This window comes from Hemitrygon akajei, chromosome 23 (genome assembly GCF_048418815.1).
Source record: "Hemitrygon akajei chromosome 23, sHemAka1.3, whole genome shotgun sequence".
NCBI classification, from domain to species: Eukaryota; Metazoa; Chordata; class Chondrichthyes; order Myliobatiformes; family Dasyatidae; genus Hemitrygon; species Hemitrygon akajei.
Window position 1 is genome coordinate 42,952,555 of NC_133146.1, and position 15,025 is coordinate 42,967,579.

Genomic DNA, 15,025 nt, shown 5'->3' on the forward strand with positions numbered 1-15,025 from the left:
AGGACGCTGGATGCGCGGGTCTGTTAGATGGTACTTAACGCGCTACTGAAACATAAAGGAACCTGCCTTATTCCCACTTACCTGTTGTGATTGTTGTCACCAGTTTATGCCTTTAGTACAAAAAGGATGCTCAGTTGTCGAAGATTACGATTACTAACTGAAATAATATAGTTAATGCTAAATTTCTAATGAATGTGCTATGACTTGGGAGCCTGGGTTTGAGTCCATCCCTGCTAAACCCTCTTTGCTCGCTAGAGGTCTCACCGTACATTCTCAAAGCGCTTGCTTGGTAAAACATTGACCTCCGCTACTTACACTTTACAGTTGCTTGAACTACTCTGCTTGGGATGAAACTAAGACAAACCGATTCTCGTTACTACAAAACTTTGTACCAAATGCGAATACTTGCGCCTATTATAATCTCTTTCCATATGAGCTCGCATATCACAGTTAATGCTACGGGTGATTTCTTAAAAGTGGTATTGTTGAATTAAATGATTGAAGTATAACTTTCAAGTAACCATCGCAGTGGAAATATGTATCATAGGAGCTATTAATTATAATTTCAAATTACATGGAACATGATAGAGGATTATAATTAGTTCCAGGGAGAGTTGATGTATATTAAAACTTGTTAATCTCGAAGGAAAAGGAGGACCAGTTTCATAAACAATAGTACAATTTAAGTTTTCCATATAAGTTGAATTTTATTCAGCTATGTTTTAAGATATTTCATATTAATTTAAGTGAGTGTTTAATACTGAATAAACATTTACAAGCCATTTCACTTTCTGAGTTCAGTCTTGTACATTATTCGTCCAGTTGTTTAGCCGATCATTTTTAATGTTTAAACGGTGAACCTGAAAACCTTCAAATATTTAAAACAAATCCGACGTAAAAATGAAATCATGGTTTGTAACGCTTGTGAATTATTTCAAAACTCGCACAAACTGTGGATTTCCAAAAAAAATTAAATATAATTTTAAATGAATGAAATGGCAATAAAAAAAAATGACAGGCATTTTAACGGAGCATCAGAGAATTGTATTTCACTCACATTGTAAGCTGTCATGTACAATGAGTCTTTTCCCCATGATAACGAGTGGAACAGCTGTTCCGAATTAGTTCGTTTACTATCAGGCACACCGAAAAAGAGGAGGCTTTATGATTTCCGTTTCAGCAACAAGTAGATGAGATGAATTCTTCGGTTTTTGCGGGCAATTGAAATTGCAAGCAATGTCGTGGAATATTCGTGTACCACAATCCTTCAAATCACAAATGTTGAAGCGGGTTATGCCTAACTTTAAAAATAAACTCGGTGAATTCGTTGTTAAGATGTTATTTTTGACATTAAATAGTCCGCTTTTTTGGAAAGTTAAATTCTTGCTCTTAGCTATTAACTTTGAACTCACTAAAAGCCCAAAGAAGAAATTCTCACAATCCCTTAAATATTTCTGGAGAATCGTAATTCCAGAGGAAAATCCCATTGCTGAAAGATAGCGATATACTTCAGTGAAATTATTACATTTGTTTCAATGAGCCTTTCCCTTCTTTTCGTTGATCATTTCATTTAATACCACAGATGAGTGAGATCTGTTAAATTACACGGCAATTAAGGATAACGCGGGCATCAGACTCTTCGTTCTGCAACTAAATGAGTTTGACTTCTGTGGACTTTTGCCCGAAACAACCTGAACTCCAGTCCAATTATAGTAAAAACAAAGTTGCACAAATTTTGAAAATGAAGGAGAAGAATGCCGTTCCAGAGAGAGGGGGCGGGAGAAAGAGAGAAGGAGGAAGAGATTTAATTGTTCCTTAGACAAATATGAAATAAAACTCAAACGGAAACCAATGTACAGCCTGTGGTCTGGATAAGTGTTTTGGTCTCTAAGTAGAATCGGTTGCTCCGAATTCCGAAATGACGCACCTCCAGCGAGCCAGGAAGGAGTAGGAATTGCAGGCGATCGCCCAATCACATGGACACAGTGGCCGCCGTTGACCAATCGGGATGGGAGAGTGGCAGGTGCTGCTGTGGTTTATCAGCGCATCTCCCGCGCCCTAGCGATCGAATCGAGTCAATTTCACCTTAAACCCGGGAAAGCGTGCAGGCAAGAGAACAGAGCTTTGAGCAGCCAGACTTCTTGGACATTTCTCTGGATACACTCTCCTGGAAAAATAATAACAACACTTGCCATTAGGGGCACACTTATCTCCAATCCAGATTTTAAAAAATAATCAAGAGCAAACACGACCCAAGATCTCGCAGCATTTACTGGTGGGTCCTGTCAAATTTATGATCTGATCAAATGTTAGCCGTCGGGCAGATGGATAATCGCCAGAGTGCATTCGTCCTGAGCAGTACGCCGCTGGCTGCGCTTCATAATATGACTGAAATGAAGACATCTATATTTCCCTACTCTTTGCAGAATCCCTCGAGCTTCAAAGCCCCGGCTCTGGCGAGTTTGAACGCACAGATCCCACTGGGAACGCCGCACGGAATTAGCGACATTCTAGGCCGCCCATCCACAACTGGCAATCTGCTCTCCGGACTTCCTCGACTGAGCGGACTTGCCACTACGGCGGGGATGTATTTTAGTCCAACAGCAGCTGCCGTCTCGAGGTACCCCAAGCCCCTTGCTGAATTGCCGGGGAGACCACCAATCTTCTGGCCGGGAATGATGCAGGGGTCCCCATGGAGAGATCCCAGGTTGGCCTGTCCAAGTACGTACGGTGAACGCACATTTGCTTTTTTTTAAAATTAAAAAAAATATATAAAATAATAGCACGCAGGAGTCTGCTCTCAAGACTGCCGTGTGATTTCTCTCGCCAAAACACGGTCTTGACATTTCTGATTTTGTAGAAATATTTTCAGTTAAGCATTTCAAAACTTTGGCTGATATACAGCTGCCATTGTCGTAAACATCGGTAATAAACATTGATTCAATTGATGAGACGTGGCTCGTTAATCAATGCGGCCTGATGATCACTTCTCTATTGTGGGAGGAAATAATATTCTTTAACCAGTTGGTTCAAATTTGTAAAAATAATTACAGAGCTAATATCAGTTAACAACACCCGCCTCTGTTTCTTTACTTGCATACGCTGAACTTTAAAAACACGACCAGCTAGTTTAAATGGGCTCGTGTGTTTTGATGTATTTCGTTGTTTTTAAGTTGTTTTCCTTTTCTTCCCACAGCGCAAGGTAGTTTAGTTCTGGACAAGGACGGAAAGAAGAAACATTCCAGGCCAACATTTTCAGGTCAACAAATTTTTGCCTTGGAGAAGACCTTTGAACAAACGAAGTATTTAGCCGGACCAGAAAGAGCCAGATTAGCTTATTCTCTAGGAATGACAGAAAGCCAAGTTAAGGTAAAACATTTTCCATCTTCACTGCAATAAATAAACTAAAAGAGACAGGAAATGTATTGCACACCAATTCGGAGGCAAACAGGCCGCTGCTTTCTTGATTAAATGTTACAAGAGTCTTATTTAATTGGACTTTCAAACCTTGGGTTGAACGCTGCCGAATTGTAGATATTTCTGACCAGAGTTCAGGAAACATAATCCGAATACTTTTACCAGGCCAGGATTTGAAACAAACTAAAATACTTTTTTGATATTCAAGCGAATGGAAGACTCTACAAACACTTAAATAAAAATGGCCAAGTGTTTTGTTTTTAAATTGTTGGGAATATACTGTAGGTCGTAAGGTAAAAGTTCTGAATGACGGTAAACCGCTCATTGTGTACATGTATTCTACCTTACTACAACTGGTTGTCCTTTAAGAATTAACGATATTGGCCTGAAGACTATTGCTAGTGCTTTTGTTTTGTTTTTGCAAGACTCTCCACCGCAAATAGTTTCAGGGTAAACCGTGATGCTGCCGAAATGTGTATTGAGACCAAAAACAGTTCACAATTTCCTCTCTACACGCCGTTGTTTCTTTTCACTTAGTTTTAAGACTTTGAAGAGCTATTAGGCAAATAGAAAACTCAGCTCCTCCCACCGCTGCATCTGCAATTTTTAAGAAAATAGTTTAATTACGTTGCGGGTTGTTGTCGTTTTGTTGCGGCCTTGCAAATGAAAGTAAGGCTGGAAGGGTAGCGGGAAATGGCAGTGGAATGCGCATCATTTATTTTGTTCCATTTTGTGTGCTTGCAACAGGTGTGGTTTCAGAACAGACGGACCAAATGGAGGAAGAAGCACGCTGCCGAAATGGCTACGGCCAAGAAGAAGCACGACTCAGAGACTGAAAAACTTAAAGAAACGTCGGAAAACGAAGAGGACGAGGATGAGTACAATAGACCTCTGGATCCCAACTCAGACGACGAGAAAATCACACGATTACTGAAAAAGCACAAAACCGCCAGTTCCCTTACCATCCTGGACCCACACAACAACAGCCCAGAAATTTTGTGACAAACTTCAACACAAAAAAAAGGCGAAATAATTATTTGAAGAACTTCAAAGGCTGAATTAACCAGGGTATAAAAACGTTTTAAATAAATCGATGTTCCACAGAAATAAGTGATATGTGTTGTACAGCCTAATGTATGTGAGATGTATATATTTTTTACAGAATAAGTTATGGAATTATCTTACAGCCTGATTATATCAATTACGGACTGAACCTGTGCAGAAGACAGACCATTTGGAAAGAGAAGCTGGGATTTTATCTTCCCCCTTCAATCTCCATTATTCCCGTCTTTTTCTTAGGATTTTCGGTGTTAAGAAATAACAACCAGAACTCATCGTTTTGTATGAATTACAGATTTAAACTGTAGCTGTACATATTATGATGCACGCTTGTGTTGTAAAAAATTAAATGTAAATTTTTTGTGTATTTACATTCAAAAGCTAATATTTTGTTTTCGCCCGTGATGGTGAATTCCTTCGGAGGCTTCATTCCAAATCGGGGCCATTAAATCCCAAGGAAACCTCTGAATATTCTGTTGAAGATGATTGGAAGGATATTATTGCGTTCACGATAGTTGAAAAAAGAACTTTGTATTGCCAATAAATTATTTAACAATATGAAACCTAGTCGTCCGAATCCGGCTGGTTTTGTCCGCCGAATTAAGTGCCGGATCACTTATGCAATGGGTCAAATTATATCTGGTTAAAACACTTGCTTTTGGCTCGCTGTGAATTACTGTGAACCATCGGTGATCAATCTAACAAAAGCTGTTGAATATCGGGTCTGTGGTATTATGGTACCTGAAATACCTTAAAGTTTGATAGCACAGTGCGAATTCATAACCACATGCAGTAGATATTTATTCTGCGCAATACAATTTAATACTATTTAAAGGAAAGGTTTCACTCTGAAATCAAATTCCCAAGTATTTTTACAAAATTCGGGTTGATCAGCAAAGTGGTTGTCGTGCTTATAAATGGACTCGAGCAGAAAGAAATCAACAGGTTTAAACATTCGAAGTGTCTGGAACAGAATAATTTGTAATAACATGTTAGGATCCAGAATGACTGAATATATTACAACATCCTAGTAGCTAAAACATCTAACTTTACAATCAGTCTGGTAAGATTTGCAGATAAGGCAACTAATGAACCCAGCCAATATTCTCAATTTTAACAGGTTGGAATTTAATTCTTGGCCACGTTAAGCTTAATTGTATAATATTTTGGAGTTTATAGTCACGATTTTGATTGTTTTAGCATCTTTTATGTTTGAATTGACACGTTTTAATGCAAATTGTTTATATGCGTTCAGTGGCTTTTTCGCCCTCGATAAACTACGTGTTCATGCCATAGTTAAGATGATGAAAATGTATCGTTTAAAACATTTTGATTCCTAGAATTGTGAAGGTCTGACGTATGAGGTGTGGGCTAGGCTTCTGGCCATTCTACTCTGGGGCAAAATAAATATTCGGCCCACGTTATTCCAAAATCATATTTGCAACAGTAGACGCTTGTTTAATTTCTAATTTCTAGATTCGTTAGTAGGTCGACGGAAGAGCCGAAATGCAGATATATTTTAAAACATTGAGGCAGGCTATTCCGTCCATGGCTATAGAAGGTCAAACGCACGGTCTCGTACGTTTGAGACCTTTCAGAAAATTTGTTCAAAGCCATTTCTTTTAGAAAGTGTATCGAAATATTCAAGTACATTGAGCCAATTAAATTAACGTTCGAATATTTATAAAAATTCACGACCGTTTGGCGCAGATTGTGGATTTCGTTTAATTACTTCAAATGTATAGTTTTGAAGAATTTACCGTGGATTTGAGAGAGGTTTTGAGGGCAAGTAAGCCTTTTATTTCTGTGGAGACCAGCTATTGGTATTGAAGGTGGCTTTGCATACAGAGCTAGGAAAATCCATTTAACTGTGATCTGGAAATAAATTAAAGCATCACATCCCAAAGTGAACGGGGACATTTTGTTAAAGAGAGCGCGCCTTAAAACTTCAAAAACTCCGGAGAAAACTAGTGAAATCTCGGAGGGGTGATTCACGTCGTGAGCTAGGACAGATTGTCAGAAACATGTCCAAGTGACAGAGCAGAGGTTTGATCGGATGGAAAGGTCACATTGATCTCTGTGTTAAACATTACAGAGCAGCAAACAGAAATGAGGAAAAGCGCTGATTAAAATAAGCGAGGTACGGAAGGGCTGAAAAGCGGATTCTCGTCCAGCCCCATTTACTTTGAGCCGCAAAATTGCTTCTGAAAAAGGGCAGAATTTTGTGGATAGAAACACATGCTCTCTTTGCTGCAGTTGTTACCGTCCACGATATTGTGCGAAGTTTAAATTTAAGAATAAGAAACTTGTCTTTCGCCGAGATTACAAACCAAAAGAAAATTATAAAAAGATTAAAACACAAAATAATTGTCACAAACGTCTGTAAATTATAAGAAGGAAGTAAATATTTTAAGGCGAATGAAACAATATGACGAGAGGTCGGATAGTTTTTAGAGGTTCTCCTGACGGCATTAAACAACCAACTTTCAATGATATAAAGTGATCCTTTACTTTAAAAGCTATTTTTCCTGAAATATTTACAGCATCTTATAGTTTCAATTCTCCCCCCCAAAAAAAATCATCTGGCGTTTATCTCATTTGAGATGCTTCCTAACCCTCTGAAATTAACAGTGACTTTTGAGTGAATTTGTATCAACTTTCAAGCACGAATTGAGGGTTATGGGAAAAAAAAGATGATAAGCTAATTGGAAGGACGTGATGCATTCGGCACCAGGTTTTCATGTCAGGAAGTTTTCCCTGCTAAGACACTCGAGCTTTGTACAGAGTTAAATATGTTAGAAACCCACCCAGATCTGGTTGTTACTAAATGACTAGAGATAACGTCAGCCACTTGACAGTGTCCGCCAATTTCGAGCTGAGAACAAGGATGTCTCACTAATATTAAATTTAATGTGACATCATTTAAATCTATATCTGACAATGCATCTCTGATGATAGTAACGCGTCACTTGTTACTGAAGCATCAAAGCAGCCGTGGAAGTTCAAGACAACTTTCCTGTGATATGTTGCTGGAGGATGAAAATAATAGTCTAATCGTAAACTTGGTCATCTTCTTGTTTATTTTTGTTCCCTTCTTTGCCTGATACTGGGCCATTCTCTCTGTCTCTCGGAGTTTGCACAGTACTTTGGTGTGTGTGTGTGACCGTGAGTGAGAGAGAAAGAGAGAGACAGAGAGAGTGAGGGACAGGCACCCGCCTCAACTTCAGCCTTCATTTTTGCCTACGAACTGAGGCACCTCCTACATTCGAAATCTCGTTCTCGCGTTCGACGCTTGGTTTTGGGGACGGGAAAGGCCGCCGAGAAGTGCAAAGAAAGCAAAACAAGGGATTCTCGATACGTATCAAGATGATCCCAGTCATTAGAAAGACCAGTCCGAAACAGAAAAGACGAATTATGTCCGTTTAATTGTTTCAGAAAGAAAGAAATTTATTTCTATAGCCCATAAACGTCACATAAGTTGAAACTTTGATTTAATAAAATAGTTTACAGTGAGTGGCTATCGATACATGGGCACATTGGTACAGCTTGTCTGCACTGTATTTTTGTTTACACTTTGTCTACAAACGAGAATGATCTCACGGTCACGGGCGCATAAATTCTGCCGGTAGACACAAAATCATTTCCAATCGTAGTGATTTATACGAAAACACGCATCAATCCACTGCCATCAAGTAGCTGTGAACTTTGTAGTGTACTAAATTAAATCGATAGAAGAAACGTTTCGCCATTGGCTGTGTTTCCAATCTTCAGACCTAATCATCTTTTAAATGCCGTAAAGAAGGCAGCGTGTAAAGTTGGCGATATTAGCGATGGAGATTAAATATAGGCGGTAGAATACGAAATTTGCAACTTTGGGTTTCGGGGGTTTATATACAATCCATTGAAGCACATGTAGCAAGATAAAGCTGAAGAAAGGATTCCCACTAAACTCTGTCCATAGATACTTGGCACCATATGCAGTAACAAAAATAGACAGAAATAGTTTACAAAAAATCTCATGGTTCCCATCTTAATAAATTTCACATTCTGAAAACTTGGCATTATTTAGGAATAAGTTACAACTGAAAGACTTAACGCGGACAGGCGGCTATTTATGTATGGTGGTTATAATAAATCTGATTACTTTATCAACAATGGCATAATCTAAGTTATCTAAAGCATAGTTTGGTCAAGAACTTATAGATTTATATATTGAATTTACTATTGATAATAACTAAGGTGATATGTCAGATGACAAGCAGCCAATGTTTACAAAAAGAATTTCGCATAGGGCAGTTGAAAGTATATTATAAATTAGTTTTTTTCTTTAAAAGTGGATATAAAACCGAAGAGCAGCTAAAATGTGATTCAAAACAAGATAATGTGGCAATACGTAGTATAGGAATTCACCAAAACAAAAATACCTAACTAGCCTAACACAGACATAAAATGGTGAGAGAAATCTCAATAAAATCATGGCTGAAAGGAAATCCACTACCTATACAATCGAATGTACAAAAAACCCTCTCTAGTACAGTATTGATATACAATTTTCGCATTGCACTTCATACATTTTTACATGAGGAAACAGCTTCTTTTGTTAAAAGACAGACAATGTTTTCTGCTAAATATTATAAATGTGAGATATTTAAAAGGTGTAGTAAATTCTACTGTTAGCGTTTGGCAACAAATCTGTGACACATTTTAAAATTGTCCCACATTCAATTCAAGTGTCACAGGAATGTACGAAATGGTGAGGTATGTGTGGCCATCTTGAACAGACTTCAGGCGTCAAAGCAGAATGGATGATGAACAGTCTGAGGTGAGGGCCCAAGAAATACAGCATCAACATAGGTTGGATTTACAAAGATGTCTGTGAGTGTTCTGATGTCCCCGCTGGTCCACTTTCATTAATTTGGTGCAAACGGACTAGAGGGCAGTTTCGCGAAAGATCTTCTCATTTCGTTGACACTTTTTACCTGCAAGGCGAGCAAAAGAGCAGCAAACAAAACCTTGTTCAGTACAGTAATGTATGGAAGTCAGAATAATCAAAATTCAATTGTACCAGCATGTTAATTTAAGGCCCAAAAAGAAGGTTGATGAATTGTAAAAAGTAAAATAAAACATTAATATTTACCACCACATCACTGCACCACACAACAGTTGCGCATATTTCTATTAGGTTTACCTGCCCCAGCAGCTATTCGAAAGAACAGGAAGACAGGCTAGAAGAAGAAAAGAACATGTCACTGAGTTAATGAGACATTGCAAAATACTACAAGCTGGATTTCAAGGAACGAGTTGGGATAACTAAATGAGATTTATTTTAACAAGTGGGAAATCAACAAGCTAAACTATTTATTTCAATGTGATAATTTTAGGGGTGAGTTTGGTGTTTTTGGGAAGGCATTATTAATTAAAGACAGTTAATGATAAGTTATTGATATGCACTTTTCCTTAAAGCATTGCATTTCTAATACAGGGTATGGCCTACATGACCCTCAGCTCCATCATGAAGTGTGAACAATCTGTACGCAAATGAGGCAACAAGTCATAGACATGCAGATTTGTCACACTTCATGATGGAGCTGAGAGATAATAGGGCCAAAATAAACAACACAGAGAAAATGCAATGCTTTAAGGAAAAATACAGTATCAATAACTTAACATTAACTATCATTAATTAATTCCTATAAAAATATACAAAATTATGAAGTATATAGATAGCGTGGATGCTTTTCCTGCTCAGGTTGGGGAGACTAGCATTAGAGGTCATAAGTATAAGGTGAAACATGAAATATTTGAGGGAATCTGAGACAGAGCTTCACTTAGAGGGTACTGCGAGCTGCCAGCAGAAGTGGTAGTTTTAAGTTCAATTGCAACATTGAAGAGAAATTTGATTAAGTACGTAAATGAAAGGGTACAGAGGGCTATGGTCTGGGTGCAAATAGAAGGGATTAGGCAGAATACCAGGTTGGTACAGATTAGATGGGCCAAACGACCTCTTTATGTGCTGTAATACTCTATGTTTCCATGACCATAAGAAATAGCAGCATTAGGCCATTCAGCCCATTGAGTCTGCCCCGCCATTCCATCATGGCTGATCTTGGATTCCATTCAACCCCATACACCCGCCTTCTCGCCATATCCTTTGATGCCCTGACTGATTAGGAAACTATCAACTTCCGCCTTAAATATACCCACGTACATGGCCTCCACCACAGGCTGTGGCAGTGTATTCCACTGATTCCCTACTCTCTGGCTAAAAAAAATCCTCCTTACCTCTGTCCCGATAGGTCATGCTTCAATTTAGAGGCTGTGCCCTCTAGTTCTGCATAACCCCACCATAGGAAACATCCTCCCCACATCCACCCTATCTTGCCCTTTCAGTATTCGGTAGGTTTCAGTGAGATCCCCCCACCCCCACGTTCTTCTAAATTCCAGTCAGTACAGGAACTCGCAGCAGAACCACCTTTTGGTCTGTTGAATGTGGCAATAGAGGCAGGGAGTCAGTTAGCACACTAGGCATCCTAAAGATTAAAGATAAAGATGATCTTTATTTGTTTCATGTGCATAAAAATACGGAAACGTACAGTGAAATGTGTCATTACGTCAAGTCAAATCAGCAAGAATTGTGGGGGCAGCCTGCAAGTGTCGACGCTTCCAATGCCAACAGAGCACACCCTGCAATTTACTAACCCTAACCTCACATTTTGGACTGTGGGAGGAAACCAGAGCACCCAAAGGAGACCAACATGGTCATGGGCAGAACGTACACACTCCTAACAGAGAGCGACAGGAATCGAATCCTGATCAGCAATTTCTGTCGCTGTAAAGTGATTGTCTTAACTGTTATGCTATCGTGCTGCAACAGTGGATTTGGCTTCTGATTTGGAGCAACCGGGCAGAAGTCTTTACATGCTGAAACACATCAGGAACCTTTTAGCAGCAGCAGAGGCACTCATATTAATGATTACATGTTACTTAAAACAAGTTGTAATAGTTTTCAGTGAGACAATAGGATAAGACATTGGAAAGGCTTTATTGCATGTAAAATTAAAAAGCTATAAATTTCTCCAGGTTTACCTCAGCCTGGCTCTCATGATGACCTAAAATTAAAATGAACTAACATTATAGCATGTGCACATAAATCTTTCTGAAGCTCAGGTCTCCCTTGCTTTATTAAAGTCCTGTTTCCCAGCTGCCTGATATAGATGTGTTACTCCTTTCGCTTCTCTCTTATGCTCCCCTGATACTGCATCCTAACTCATTCTGAAAGTAAAGAAGACCATCTACTTATGAGCTAAAAGGGGAGAGGCCCAAAAGGAAAAGTGAGAAGAAAGGTAATAGAGAGAGGTGAGAAGGGGAGAGGATAGTGAAAGAACTTATGATGCAGAAAGAGGACATGCAGAGCAAAGGGTAAACAACGAACACCCATTTGGAAAGTGTGAGAGATGTGGGGATGTGTGGAGTTACCAAAACTGAAGCAGAAGAAGGAAAAATCAAAATATTGCAGCTGGAGAGCAGTGATACCAGTGAAAGAGTGAGATGTGGGACATCCAGAAGCCAAGAACATAATTGGGGAAACAGAGAGTAAAGTTGAAACCATTAGCTGCATAATGAAGGGGAAGGTAGATGAAAACAATCTTTTGAAAATTTACCATTACTATCATCTTCCAGTGGAGGGGTGTAAGAAGTTGCGTGTTTTTCTTAAATGGTGCCGGCCTGAAAAAGTTTGAGAAAGACCCAATACCCAGTCTTGTTAACTGTAACAACAATGAAAAAAATATTTTTGTTACAGTTAACAAGACTGGGCATTGCTTTGAGCACATCTTTATGCGAGTGGGACAGATGTGGAGACAGCATTTAGATACAACAATCGTCACTTTTTAGCTCTGATGAAGGGTTTTCAATCTGAACTGTTATCTCTTCCCACATATGCTGCTCGACTGGCAGAGCTCTTCCAACATTTTCTGGTTTTTGTTCAGCTTCCAGCATCTGCAGTTTTAACTGTGTCCTACGATTATTTGGTAGTGGTGCCTCTGAGTGGCTTTCAGTTTTTTCACAAATTAGATCAGTGACTTTCCTTTCAAATTATACTGCCTCACTTGATAAAATCTTACAGATAATACTGCAGCCACTTCTCTAATAAATTATACTGAAGTATACCATTTAATGTATTTAATAATATAATAACCATGGACTGGGTTCAAATGGCCTCTGTTATTGAGAATCAAATAGTAATTTAATTCTGAAAAGTACATTAGCACACCTCTTAAATAAATGTACTCCAATTTTCTTCCCTTTATCTTGCCTCTTTTGTTTTATGCAATTTTGTTTGAAACATAAATTATCCAATTTACCTCATTAACAATAAAGTTATGTCAAGTTAAACTACTTCTCTTACAAGTAAGTTCTTCTAATTGTTCAATGACAAAGTTGGACTGTTAGAAGGACAATGTGAATCTAATGATGTAGCTCTAACTCTTAAGACCAATTTGGAGTTTACATAATTGGAGGCAAATATTTATCTTCAAACATATGCAAGAGTTTTGCCTGCCAGGTATTCACCTCTGCATATTTAGTTCACTAACTTCATTGGAAGCAGGTGTAAAGGAGTGAGAACTTTTGATGAACAATACTCTTCCATGCATTCTGTCCTAACAACTACTCGAGATTTTCCATTCCTGATAATTCTACACATGCAATTGAGAAGCTGGGCAGATCTGGCCCTGGCTCGAGTTAAGTTCTACCTTTGGCTATCTAACCGCAGCCTAACCAGCTACTTTCTGAGATACTGTAGCACCTTCTACTGGACAACGGTGCACTGGTTTATTGATTACTTCCACTTCAAATCATCTGCTGTAGAATCACCTTCCTCCTGTGCATTAGTTCTGTGTTTATGACTAAAATTCCACGTTTTGCTTTGGGCTTTGAGCATTCCTTTGTTGACCCACTGTGCAAGTTCCATTAATGTGCCTTTCCCGGCACCATTCCATATCCAGGACCTTTTGCAACAATTTGGAAACTTCATTTTGATGTTGCAGGCAAATCTGCCCCAACTGAAGCTGTTACATTCAAAGAGGACATGACAGCCACCTGAAACGTAATGTGAAATGGGACACAGCCACATCCACAGATATGGTAAAAGTTCTCCCGTAGTTCCGGGAAACCAGAAGAGTATTTCTATCCTCAGCAGATTTTCACATAGGGATGCTGATTCGCTGTTAAGGGGAATTGATCAAGTTATTTCACTGAGTGGAACCAGCCTACTCCTTATATCAATAAAACCTACTGCAAAGCAAACACATTTGTTCTAATTATGGCTTAGCTTAGTAAAAGTTCCTTTCTTTTGACCACTTACTATACATTTACATAAATTATTATAGCATTAATGATTTTTTTTTGCAACAGCTAACTTAATTTTTCAATTACTGTCTGCAATTGTCCCATAGTTAAATTCTGCTCACAAACTTGCATGCTAATTATTTTTCTGTCAGGCATATATGAATCCGTACAAATGCACCGGCGATATTAACTTTTCACTTTCTTGATAACCACATAAAACCCAAGGACAAAAGGAAGAGGTTATGGTGCAAATTAGCAATCCAGGGCAGACTGGCTGCACCAAAAACTAAACTGGACAGCACTCAGCCTGTAGTCTTGCAGCTTTTGGAGTGTGAAATTAAGAAAATTTAACTCATTAGGTAGATCTGATAAAATTGCAGGTGAAAAAATAGTTTGAAAATACATTTTGCATACTTACAAAGTCTGCTGCTCTGAAATGTAAAGTCCCTGTCATTGCTTAGGGAAGTATTAGGTAATTGTCTTCCATAATCTTGGGTAATCAAAAGTGGGACTAAGGACAGATCTACAGCACTCTCCTACACAGTGGCGATTGAATCTGACATAATCTGGAGTCCAGTTGAGGACAGCAGAGTTAATTGTTTGAGAAGAAAGTTGACTACCACTATCAGAACCACTTCCTGCAATCTCAGAGTCATGACAGAGGAGGCCCTAGAACCTGAGATTGTTTCATCAGCCAAGCTGAGTGATCCCCCTTGTCAGGACAGACGTTATCCCACAAGAGTAAGAAATCCTCCATAGTGATTAAATCCTTAGGCCTGAATAGGCTAAGTTAAAATTTACTATGCTGTGGATATCTGTATATAGTAGTTGTATTATATAGCATACTGTGCATATAGTTGAGATGCATTTTCTATTGAGTTGGAGTTTATAGCTAAATAGGGAGGAATATTGTATATTTAATATTCGAGTAACATTTGAGTAATCTTATATATACATTTGTTGATTAAGCATTCTTGTTCACTTAAATAACTCATTACGAGTTATATGTAAAAATACGTGAATTGCCTACATCATCACGCTGCCACGTGATATGCCTTGCTTAAAGTAAACGCGAAGTTAGTCCCATGTCTTCCCTTGAATTAATTTAATGTTTTGAAGTTACAAAACATGACAGAAACCAATAATAAACTCCAAAAGCTGACAACACAAAAGCAAAGGTGAGTTGTGGTGGTGGAGCGAG

General features: G+C 38.6%; 2 protein-coding genes across 3 annotated transcripts in view; one reads left to right on the forward strand and one right to left on the reverse strand.

Annotated features, from left to right (window-relative positions):
• Nucleotides 1–2,055: 2,055 nt before the first annotated feature.
• Nucleotides 2,056–5,032, forward strand: nkx6.2 (NK6 homeobox 2). Its single transcript, XM_073026827.1, has 3 exons — nucleotides 2,056–2,721; nucleotides 3,197–3,369; nucleotides 4,165–5,032. The coding sequence occupies exons 1-3, from the start codon at nucleotides 2,307–2,309 to the stop codon at nucleotides 4,417–4,419; spliced, it is 843 nt and encodes a 280-aa protein (XP_072882928.1). The 5' UTR covers nucleotides 2,056–2,306; the 3' UTR covers nucleotides 4,420–5,032.
• A 2,865-nt stretch (nucleotides 5,033–7,897) lies between these two features.
• Nucleotides 7,898–15,025, reverse strand: part of inpp5a (inositol polyphosphate-5-phosphatase A) — a 483,620-nt gene continuing 476,492 nt past the window's right edge. Inside the window, exons 15-16 of one of the 2 annotated variants that reach the window (XM_073027526.1) lie at nucleotides 9,665–9,701; nucleotides 7,898–9,455 (exon numbers count right to left, since the gene is read on the reverse strand). In XM_073027526.1, the coding sequence (XP_072883627.1) occupies nucleotides 9,406–9,455; nucleotides 9,665–9,701 (87 nt within the window). In that variant the 3' untranslated portion in view covers nucleotides 7,898–9,405. Of the gene's footprint in view, nucleotides 9,456–9,613; nucleotides 9,702–15,025 lie in introns of both variants that reach the window. The other variant, XM_073027527.1, reaches the window with a different exon arrangement.

Excerpts from the sequence above, each read along its gene's own strand:
- nkx6.2 (XM_073026827.1), top strand. The coding sequence starts at position 2,307 with ATGTTAGCCGTCGGGCAGATGGATAATCGCCAGAGTGCATTCGTCCTG. Across the intron at positions 2,722-3,196 it reads TCCCAGGTTGGCCTGTCCAA|CGCAAGGTAGTTTAGTTCTG; the intron begins GTACGTACGGTG and ends TTCTTCCCACAG. Across the intron at positions 3,370-4,164 it reads TGACAGAAAGCCAAGTTAAG|GTGTGGTTTCAGAACAGACG; the intron begins GTAAAACATTTT and ends TGCTTGCAACAG.